At 41.5% G+C, this 12161-nt stretch overlaps 1 protein-coding gene and 1 long non-coding RNA gene across 2 annotated transcripts in view; one reads left to right on the plus strand and one right to left on the minus strand.

Moving 5' to 3' along the window:
- Positions 1-12161, plus strand: part of arrdc1a (arrestin domain containing 1a) — a 96803-nt gene that overhangs the window by 36373 nt on the left and 48269 nt on the right. Inside the window, exon 4 of the mRNA XM_061928218.1 lies at positions 6179-6333. Coding sequence (XP_061784202.1) covers positions 6179-6333 — 155 coding nt within the window. The remainder of the gene's footprint in view (positions 1-6178; positions 6334-12161) is intronic.
- Positions 11199-12161, minus strand: part of LOC133575557 (uncharacterized) — a 37356-nt gene continuing 36393 nt past the window's right edge. The window contains exon 2 of the long non-coding RNA XR_009811509.1: positions 11199-11506. This is a non-coding gene — a long non-coding RNA (uncharacterized lncRNA). The remainder of the gene's footprint in view (positions 11507-12161) is intronic.

Here is a 12161-nt window from a genome sequence, read left to right on the forward strand (position 1 = left end):
GTACGTGCTCCCGTTGTATCCACAGTGCGGTTCACAGGAATATCAAAAGTCAGTGGAACCTCGTCCATGTTGATAATGTTCTCTGGCCGGATCTTTTTTTCAGCTATCTTGTTTTTACAATATGCACGGAAAGTAGCCAGCTTTTCTTGAAAGTCTTTAGGCAGTTGCTGTGAAATAGTAGTCCGTGTGCGGATGGAGAGATTGCGTCTTTTCATGAACCAGAAACCTGTCGCTTAGTAGGAGCCATTTTGTGGTCTTTACAGATGTAAACACACAAAGGAAATGAAACGTAATATCCGCGCGCTTCTTCTTCTTCTACGCGGGCGGGTGGTTGCTTACAGTAGAAGAAGAAGCGCTTCCTGTTCTATGGGGGCGGGTGCTTACCTTGGCGGTTGCTTGCGTAGAAGAAGAAGCACTTCGTCTTCTACGGGGAAAAAAGATGGCGGCTGTTTACCGTAGTTGCGAGACCGAAACTTTATGAAAATGAATCTTAATATTAATCCATATATAAAGCGCACCGGGTTATAAGCCGCACTGTCAGCTTTTGAGTAAATTTGTGGTTTTTAGGTGCGGCTAATAGTGCGGAAAATACGGTACTTAGGTTACAGATGGGGATGTCCGATAATGGCTTTTTTGCCGATATCCGACATTCCGATATTGTCCAACTCTTAATTACCGATACCGATATCAACCGATACCTATATATATAGTCGTGGAATTAACACATTATTATGCCTAATTTTGTTGTGATGCCCCGCTGGACGCATTAAACAATGTAACAAGGTTTTCCAAAATAAATCAACTCAAGTTATGGAAAAAAATGCCAACATGGCACTGCCATATTTATTATTGAAGTCAGAAAGTGCATTATTTTTTTAACATGCGTCAAAACAGCAGCTTGGAATTTGGGACATGCTCTCCCTGAAATAATCGTGATACCCACTACAACTATGGGAAACACTGTACTTTGACATTCACAAAGTGCATTTTTTTATTTTTTTTAAACATGCCTCAAAACAACAGCTACAAAAACAATGAAGGCACACAGCTTCAGTCCAGAGTATACTATAAACTGGGCTCAACCTGCCCTGTTCTTAACATATTCGCATGAGTAACAAAAATGTGCAAATCAAAACAAGAAAGGCACAAATATAAAAAAAAACTGCTTCAGTCTAGACTAGTAGATAACACAGCCATCCTTTAAAGTGCATGAACATTAATAAAACTGCTTCAGTCTAGACTAGTAGAAAACACAGCCATCCTTTAAAGTTCATGAACATTAATAAAACTGCTTCAGTCTAGACTAGTAGAAAACACAGCCATCCTTTAAAGTGCATGGGAAAAAAAGGCACAAAACATAAATAAAACAGCTTCACTCAGTCCAGACTATGAGTTTATTTGTGCAATAGATGAAGCTCAAAGAGTGGGCTGATTCTTTTTTGACTTGTCATCACGTGTGAGAGGTAGATTTTTCTAAATGAAAACAAGCATCTGCAAGGGGTTCTGGGTATTTGTTCTGTTGTGTTTATGTTGTGTTACGGTGCGGTTGTTCTTCCGAAATGTGTTTGTCATTCTTGTTTGGTGTGGGTTCACAGTGTGGCGCATATTTCTAACAGTGTTAAAGTTGTTTATACGGCCACCCTCAGTGTGACCTGTATGGCTGTTGATCAAGTATGGTTGCATTCGCTAGTCGTGTGTCAAGCCGTAGATAGTATGTGACTGGGCCAGTCCGCAAAGGCAGCGCCTTCAAGGATTAATTGGCGCTCTGTACATCTTCCTGCGTCCGTTTACACAGCTGTGTTTTAGAAAGTCACAAATTTTACTTTTGGAAACCAATACTGATAATCTTGAAACCAATACCGATAATTTCCGATATTGCTTTTTAAAGCATTTATCGGCCAATAATATCGGCGGTCCGATATTATCGGACATCGCTAGTTACATACTATGTTGGTATATACATACCAAATATGTATTTACACAAAACCACACATAACAAAAGGGGAGGGGAAAAATAATAATACAAATAAAATAAATAAATAAAATAAAAATAAATAAAATAAAAAACCTACAATTTAAGTATTAAATCTGTGATCTTAAGATATCTCATTAGAGCCTTGCCACATTTCTTTATTGATTTCCCCCTTTGTCCATACGTTTAGAACATGGGTGTCAAACTCTGGCCCGCGGGCCAAATTTGGCCCGCCGTGTAATTTCACTTGGCCCTTGAGGCGATATCAAATTACCGGTAACACTAAAGCTGGCCCGCCGATCATATATTGCGGGGGTGCCGCGGTGACACCGCATTCACCGCTAATTCTCATACTTGCCAAGTATGAGAAATCCACCTTAACGGCGGATGGTTACCTGAAAGGCTGTGTGATCAGGTCAATGCATACGTCAGTGCAAATATGAGTGAGGAGACTACAACTCTTTGCTCACTGGCAAATTTATCTTCAAAATAAACCCAGATGGAACTTTGGATAAAACTGTTACCAAGTTTTGAGCAAATAAATTATGTGAATTTAAATAAAACATTTAAAAATGTTCCTGTATGGCGCTACAAGGTGTGTGTGTGGGGGGGGGGGTATTTTGTAGCGTCCCGGAAGAGTTGGTGCTGCAAAGGATTCTGGGTATTTGTTATGTTGTGTTTATGTTGTGTTACGGTGCTGTTGTTCTCCCGAAATGTGTTTGTCATTCTTGTTTGGTGTGGATTCAGAGTGTGGTGTATATTTCTAACAGTGTTATAGTTTTTTATACGGGCACCCTCAGTGTAACCTGTATCGCTGTTGATTAAGTCTGCCTTGCATTCACGTGTGTGTGCGTACAGAAGCCGCACATATCTTATGGCTGGGTCTGCACGTTGTTAGAATGCATGAAAAGCGGACTTGACGACAGCTCGTAGAGTACTTAAAAGCAGTGCCTTTAAGGCACGCCCCCAAGACTGTGGTCCGGGTGTACTACGGGATATAATGACTGATGAACACCTTCGTTCGATAATGAAGGTTGCCTCAGCTCAAAGCCTGAGCCCCGACATTAGCATCCAAGAAAAGATGCCAGGTATCTGGCTTGGGCACATCAAAATAGATCAGTGTGTTGCAAAATGAGCAGTTTAAAGTCCTGAATGGTTGGTTTATTCATTGTTTTTTCAAATTTATGAGATCGGTGCGGCATCTTCAGTACTGCGGACGCTGTATCGATCCGTTGTGGTGAAGAAGGAGCTGAGCCGGAAGGCAAAGCTCTCAATTTACCGGTCGATCTACGTTCCCATCCTCACCTATGGTCATGAGCTTTGGGTTATGACCGAAAGGACACGATCACGGGTACAAGCGGCCGAAATGAGTTTCCTCCGCCGGGTGGCAGGGCTCTCCCTTAAAGATAGGGTGAGAAGCTCTGTCATCCGGGGGGAGCTCAAAGTAAAGCCGCTGCTCCTCCACATCGAGAGGAGCCAGATGAGGTGGTTCGGGCATCTGGTCAGGATGCCACCCGATTGCCTCCCTCGGGAGGTGTTCAGGGCACGTCCGACCGGTAGGAGGCCACGGGGAAGACCCACGACACGTTGGGAAGACTATATCTCCCGGCTGGCCTGGGAACGCCTCGGGATCCCCCGGGAGGAGCTGGACGAAGTGGCTGGGGAGAGGGAAGTCTGGGCTTCCCTGCTTAGGCTGCTGCCCCCGCGACCCGACCTCGGATAAGCGGAAGAAGATGGATGGATGGAAGGATTTATTAGCCTGTGGAAAAAGTTAATGTTGATATATAACTCAGAAGGCTGCAAATAGAAAAGAGGCATTCAATTTGTATTTAAATTGTATTTGATATGCCATTGATATTTTTGTATTATTATTATTATTATTTGAATTTCGATTTTGCATGTCACTCTAAAGTTATATAAGCCTTGCTTGTTCAATATTCAATGCAAAACTTGTTTGGGTCCCTATTAAAAGGTTAATTTTTTCAAACTTGGCCCGCGGCTTTGTTCAGTTTTAAATTTTGGCCCACTCTGTATTTGAGTTTGACACCCCTGGTTTAGAATATTATATTTGAAAACTTCAAAATGGTTTGGCGCTGCGTTATCTGCCTTATTTCCGTAATTTTTTTTATTGAAACTCTTATTAAGCCACATGAATTGAATGCACAGCCGCAGCCCTGACTTCAGGTTGCTCTGTGGTATTGACGGATGTACAGAGGATTCCATATTTTCCTGTAAAACAATCTTTGATGTTGTTTCAATAATATCTATAATTGTAGGGGGATGCGCTTCTGAATCTAGGTATTCTTGTTTAGTGGTCTCCAGTAGTGTTGGTGTTGAATTTAAGTGTTTGTTTTCCGTCAGACTCCATTATCGTCGTTGTGGAAGCAGTGTCAACTTTAATAATTTGCCAGGTCCTTGATGTCATGGACAACAAGAACTCCATTCAGCTTGATGTAGATTTTACAGTTGGCGTTCCAAGTTCCCTGAATTTTTCCCTGCTTTCTTGGCGATTTCAGCATTACGTTTTGTGAGATGCTCTTTCATGTACACATTTGTTCCCTTCAGCTTCTTTCCCTGTTTCAGCAGTGCCATTTTAAATTTTCTGTTAACGAGTTTCACAAGGATGACTGGAGTTGTTGTTTCTTCCATTCACTGAGATGCATGTTTTGATGGTATTAATGTCGATTAATTTGATTGCATAAAGTAGACTACTTGCTGTTCTGCTGAGGCAACATCCATTTCATCTGGTTTTCCTCCATTATTCACATCTTTCGTGTAGGATCTTGGTTTAATTCGGTGCGCTGTCACAATATCATTAATTCGTTTTTCCTGATCCATTTCATCTATGATATTCCTTAGCATGTTGTTGTCTTGTTTCACTGCAATAACTTCTTCTTGAAGAATCCTCATTTCTTGACGCATTTCCTGAAAGTCCTTTATATTGTTATTCTGACTTTGCAGACTTTCTATATTTTCCTGCAGACTTCTCAGATCTTTGTATTCTGTTGTTGCTTTTCTCTGATCTTCTAAGTTCTATTGTTACTCTTTCAAGGTCTGCTTTGTAATCTTCTTTAAGTTCTCTTAATACTCTTTCCAGGTCTGCTTTGTGTTCTATTCTTACTCTTTCTATGTCATCGACTATTTTTTTTAGCATCAAATCTTCCCATCGTGTCCTGTGTCCAACATCAAATCTTGCTCCCCTCGTGTCCTGTGTCCAGAGAATCATGTCATTCAGATGACACCGAAGTTTTCAGTATTTGAGATTTTCTTTTAGATTTTGACATCGCAGCAGCTATCTGACATCAGTGCCTCTCGTATCAGCTCGCTAACGGCAGTTGCTTTTAGCGACTTGCGGCACTTGTTTATTTCAACAATTTTGTACCTTACTTTAAAACAAATTCAAATTTAACAAAAAACCCCGGCGGCAAAAGCGGAGCATTTTTCTTTGCGTCCTCTCCCATTGACAGGAATTGACCTATGAAATGGAACACTTGTGGACAGCCAAGAAGAATACAGAGCTAACAAACATTAATGGTACTAGTCAAAATAACGGAGGAAATGATCAGTGCAGTTAATCGTAAACTGCGTGCAGTCACAGTATTTATAGACCAAACAAAAGCATTTATTCCAATTAACCATAACATCTTAATTAACACATTAGAACAGTATGGTATCAAAGGGCTTAAACTTGGACTGAGTAAGAAGCTTATATATTAAATATGATTTATTTACTGTGATAATAAATTTTAGACGCTCATGCAGCTCATGTCACAAAAAATCATAGCATCATGTATTTTATGCAGGTTAATCACGCAGTTTATTTTGACTGTTCATGCTTCTTTACCTTAACGGTGGATGGTTACCTGAAAGGCTGTGTGATCAGGTCAATGCATACGCCAGTGCAAATATGAGTGAGGAGACTGCAACTCTTTGCTCGCTGGCAAATTTATCTTCAAAATAAACCCAGATGGAACTTTGGATAAAACTGTTACCAAGTTTTGAGCAAATAAATTATGTGAATTTAAATAAAACATTTAAAAATGTTCCTGTATGGCATTCTGACAATTAAATTGCATTTGTGTGTTCCAAATACACACACACACACACACACCCATACACACATGCAAACACGCACATACACATTCGCACACACAGACATACAGACACAAACACTGTGCCTCATTTCCATATCTGTCTTTGTTCCAGGCTCTGCTCCAACATCTTTTCAGGGCAGCTATGGTAGGATAGATTACAGAGTGAAAGCTTTCATTAACACACCACGCTTTACCAAAGATTACAGTACAGAGAAACCTTTCTACCTGTTGGACCCCCTCAACCTGAACAAAATTCCAGACATATGGGTAAGGCATTTACTGTATTTTTTTTATTATTTCCCTTTTACTCTAAAATGTATAAATATTCTATATCACGGGTCTAAAACTCAATTTACTTGGGGGCCGCTAGAGGCAGAGTCTGGATGAGCCTGGGCCGCATCTGGTTTTCCACAAGAAAAGCTTTGTTTAAAAAAATTAAAACATTTTCAAATGTATTTATTTTAATTTTTTAACACAAAATATGATAAAATACACAAATAAAAACAAATTAAGAATAAGAAATAAGTAAATAAATATTTGGGGATGTGGAATATATTTTAATTCTACTTGGTGTCACTGTCGTGTTTAGCCAACGCACAGAGAACGTCTCTATTCACGGAGAACGTCATTTCCGCTTATTTTCCTGTTCTGCAGAACGGCGGTCGAACAAATTATATTGAATATTATGTAGTGTTCATTGTGTGAGGCAATGCAAATAGCATGCAAATAGCATGCAAATAGCGCGATGCAAATGAAAAAATAATGACCCACAAATAACTGTGTGACGCTATAATTGGTCCAGGTTACCGTGTACTGTTTTTGCAGACGGACAGGTGTAGCTATGTGACTGCAGACTACATTAGGCGACAATGAGTTCCTTACTGTTCTTTTATCCCTCCGCGTACGCACCACTTTGATTTATTTTATGAGAAAGAGACATGTACGTGCCACACCCTGTGTGACACAGTTTTGGGCAGTTTCATTGTTTTGAGTTTTTTCCTATAATAAAGTGACCGCTTATGTTTTTGTATTCCTGCCCAAGTTGGAGGCAGAGCTGTTTTATTGCTGGTTATTGTTTGATGCTTCATGCAGCATGCTACGCTGCTGCATGTAAAGACCAGTCACGTCCTGTGCCTTCCTGCACGTCCCTGCTCATCGTGTTTTGTGATTATGTGTCTGAACCTTTTCTCGCAGTACCTTTTTGTTCTATTGGCACAGTAGATTTTGTTTTTTTGAATCACTGACGGTGAGGACGTTAAAAGACTTGTCGTACTCACCGCTCTTGTCCTCTGTGATTTTTGTGATCCACAACTGTATGCCACAACATATACGAATCATATCCCGCTGGGTAGCAACTTTAAAAACTTTCTTTTATAAGTGTTGTGAACACGGCGCGCTGGGACAATTGTCCGTGTGTGCCCAATAGAAACAAGACAGCCAGTCAGGCACAGAAGAAAACTCTCCATAGCAACCCTGCTGTAACTTTCACTCATTGAGAAATGTAAAACTCGCGGGCCACACTAACAATAGACTTTCATATTAGGATAAGATGTACACATTATTTGAATTATTCAATAATCAAAACATTATACTTCAATCTGTAATTGATTAATAAAAATGGTATTCCGTACTATATTAGACATGATCTACACTTTACCATGAAGAAAAGTAAAATGATAATTGAGGGATTTACCACTAACGTCTTTTCACCGGCTGTACTTTCACGCTTTCACACTCTTGAAAAATGCAAAAAGTAGAGTAATTATTGTTTTTTTATAAGACTGTCTTTGATTTTTCCAACAGTATATGTATGTGCCTTTTTATTTTATTTTATTTTTTTAAGAGAGAAATAAACAGATTGCGGTACTACGTAGTACTGTATACTGACTGATCACATGAGTTACTTTTCCACCAAAACTTCAGGAACTTTAGGTTCCTGGAACTATATGTTTTTGTAGAACTGTGGTTTGTTTCCACCGCATTTCACAGTTTAGGGTAGTTTATATAAATGAGGCCATGTAGCTAAACAGACAAAAAGGAACAAGATACAAAATTATATGATTTAAAAACAGATTGTACCAAATTTTACATAAAAAGTCAGACTTTTGTCCGCAGTGTCCAACAGTCAGAAAGCCGTACCCTCAGTAAATGATGAATTAATGAAGGTCAGGCAAGTCCTTATGATCCATTTCAGCTGTAAATAACAATATAGAAATGATAAATGTCAGTGTTTATCGCACACCATAAACACAACAGATTCAGAGTGAACCCGTTAGCATTATTGTAGCATTCGGTTCACTAGGGTTGAAGCTATAACTACTGTACACAAATGGCGTTTCACTGACTGTGAAAATGTGATGTGATTTACCTTAGTTCCACTCAATTACTGCCTCCTCGTTTTCACATTTATCTTTTAATAACGGTGTCACAGTCCCAATGAAGACCTGGAGTTGCCGCTTCAAAACACTTTTTACCCCGATAGTTTTTGGTGGAAAAGCGGGGGGGGTATTTTATTTACCAGGGTAAATGGGAAAGTGCTTGTAAAAGTTCCTGCGGTGGAAAGGGGCATCAGGGTGTAGATTAGAGATGCGCGGATAGGCAATTTATTTCATCCGCAACCGCGTCAGAAAGTCGTCAACCATCCGCCATCCACCCGATGTAACGTTTGATCAGAACTGCACCCGCCCGCCATCCGCCCGCACCCGCCCGTTGTTATATATCTAATATTAATTAAAAAAAAAAAAAAGGGTGAAAACTACGCGAATTGCACCTTGTGCAGACAAGATTTTTCGATCGGACACGGAGGAATTAGCGATGTAAAAGACCACGTTGGGACAAAAAAACACAAGTCTAATGCCGTTGCTAGCGATACAAGTGGAAAACTTTCAACGTTTTTCGTCGCCCAAACAGATTCTTTGGATGTGATAAATGCCGAAGTTTTATTTACGGAGGCAATAATTGAGCATGGATTTCCAATCGCACTGGCTGATCACATGGGACAGTTAAATGTTTGTAATGCAACCTTTAAAAATCATTACGCGGTGATCGCGGTCCCAAAAATAAACTTTTCTTGCATGATAATGTCCAGAAAAATTCGCTTTATATTACTATAGAGTCCTTTTAACAAATGAGTTTGATGGTTTATCACAAACCTTAAATGAAAGAAGTCCTTTGTTCTCCTGCACCATGCGCTTTGGTCTTGCTTCGTGTTTGGTGCGCAATCCTGTCGGCTGTATTTCACAGCACGACATACTGTTAAAAGTGTTTATACTATTTATGCTTTCAAGTCCAAGTTGAAGAAATCTTGTTAAATGTTGACAGCATAACTACCAAAATACAGAAGTATGTCCTTAATATTTTTGCAGTGCTATTTCTGTTGAAAAGTTCAAAGATTACATTAGAGATGTGATGTGCCACTTTTCAAGTGTCTGATGGCTTAAATTAATTTTCATTAATTTTTCATATTTTGAATTCTTTTGAAAGGCTTACAAAAAAACTACATTTGAATTGTAATTCCATGCTATTGACAGGACTATTAATTTTAATGAAGTTAGTTTACCATGTTTACAGTATGATAATTGTGATAGAAATGTGAATTTTAGGCACAGAATATTTTTTACAATTGAACAAGGCAGTAGATTATACAAGCTTGGACAGAAAGTTAATGACACCAAATTTTTTTTTTATGGAATTGTTTAGTACTGTTTTACCATTTGTTTACTGTAAAAAGTGTTATACTGTTTATACTTTCAATTAACAAATTGAAGTCTTGTGAAAGGTTGACAGGATAACTGGCATTAACTGTCAAAATAATTTCAAATGAAGTTAGCTTACAGAATAAACATGCCAATCAACCCATATGATTTTTGCTGTAATATTTTTGTTTTGAAATGTCACTGTGACTCATAGAAAAGTGATGGTTTTAGCAACATTTTAACCTGTCTGAATGCTAATAATCATTTTGCGTCGGGGGGCGAAGCCCTGAACCCTCCACCAGGACTTTGTCCTGGACCTACCGGGTCCTGCGGCCCTTGGACCCTGGCTACTAGGTTTTTCTGATTTCAAAAGTTGGCAGGTATGGTGAGGTTATAAAGCTTTTGCCTGTTAAAGAAAGGAGACTGATCCAATGCAGCACAGACTTTCGCGTGCCACGCTGTCACGACCCAGATGCACAGCAGTGCGCAATCATATGGGAGCCGCGCTGACCGCACCTCCAAGCGCGTCTCGCTGCCGGCGACGGCCAGGTATGGGCCCGACGCTCCAGCGCCATCCATTTTCAGGGCTAGTTGATTCGGCAGGTGGGTTGTTACACACTCCTTAGCGGGTTCCGACTTCCATGGCCACCGTCCTGCTCTCTATATCAACCAGGGTGAGCCCCACCCCTTTCGTGAGCGCACTGTGCGCGGAGTGACCCCTGTTACGCGCCCCCGGCAACAGGGGTGGCGGGCAGGTAAGCTGCGCGGGCGGAGCGCGCGGAGTGACCCCTGTTACGAGCCCCCGGCCACGGGGGTGGCGGGCAGGTAAGCTGCTTACCTGCTGCGCGTGACGCCGGCCGCGGACGAGGCGGGGTGTCGGTGCGGTGGGCGCGGTAGTGACCCTGGACGTGCGTCGGGCCCTTCTCGCGGATCGCCTCAGCTACGGCTCCCGGTGGGGCCCTCTCGGGGGAAGGGGCCTCGGTCCCGGACCCCGGCGAGGCGTCACTTCTCCGCTCCGTAAAAGTGTCCATCTCTTTTCTTTTTTTTTCTTCTGTTGTGGCATATGCAGCAGGTGCCTGCTCGTTTTTCGTATGTGGGTAACAACATTTAACTATGTATATATATTTCCGAATTGGTTTAACTGCCACCCGCAAAAAAAAAAAAAAAAATCTAATTAATCCGCCCGACCCGCGCGCGGATAAAATCTTATTTTTTTTTATTTCATCCGCCCGATCCGCGGATAATCCGCGGACTCCGCGGTTGTGTCCGCAAACCGCGCATCTCTAGTGTAGATCTATAGCCTCTATGGTGATTCTGCCACAGTTAATAAAAGTAACATATAAAAAGAATACAGTCTGAGTATGTTATGTGTATTTTCTCATGTCATTACATCACGTCCCATAAACACCATTGCACAAATAAGCACACCTGTAATGGTACAGTGGAGAAGGAGACGGCCCTGAGACAGGGGCGTCGCTTAGCCTTCGTGTTTATTAGTACAAGAATATGACGTGTGAAACTAACCAAAATGTGTGGTGTGCGCCTATGTGCTGTAATTAACTGGAGAGTGTTACCGGCAAGTGTTGAAGGTGCTTGTTGCGAAGGATGTGGAAGTCCAGAGAGGGCAAGGCAGGCTCGAAAGTCCGTGGGCACGCGAGAAGTCGAGATCCGGAAAGGCAGCAAGAAGTCCAGGGGAAATCCGGGGAGACGAGACGCACATCTCAAATCCAGGGAACAGAGAGAAGCTGTGGGACGACAAAACAGGACAAAACACAATGAGCACAGAGGGGGGGGACATGGAGAGCAAGTAGGCACATGGAAGGAGAGCTAGAGACGTGTGGGCTTACTGTACAAATACAAGTAGCTACGTTCTGGCATTGGAACGCAGAACGCGCTGGTCTAAATAGTGTGCGGCATCCTCATCAGTGTCAGGTGCGTTGATTGCAGAGTGAGCGCAGCCGCGCAGGGGCACGGCCACAGCAGGAGAGGAACGCACGTGGGCATGTACTGAGGTGCGCTCCTGTGAGCGCACTGAAGATGGGTCAAATGCAGAGGATAATCTCACCACACCTAGTGTGTGTGTGACAATCATTGGTACTTATAAACCTAAAATCTGAGCGGCGGCAAGTGCTTGAGCCGTAACACCATTGAGAAGTGAAAACGAGTGTTTATTGAATATCAAGTTCATATCTTTAATTGTTGAAATTAAATCTGTGGTGACTGGCTAGTTGTTTGATAGCGTCATGTAAGTGGCGAGAGTGTACAGGTGATCACGTCTGTGCTGAGTAGATGCACAGAGGCCTCTACAGACAAAAACTTTATTTTGCTAGTTACTGTGATTTTTAAACACAAGTTGTTGTTCAAAATGTGTCATTTGAGCATTTTGTCCTGTGCACAAGG

This window comes from Nerophis lumbriciformis, linkage group LG33, assembly GCF_033978685.3.
Source record: "Nerophis lumbriciformis linkage group LG33, RoL_Nlum_v2.1, whole genome shotgun sequence".
NCBI lineage: Eukaryota > Metazoa > Chordata > Actinopteri > Syngnathiformes > Syngnathidae > Nerophis > Nerophis lumbriciformis.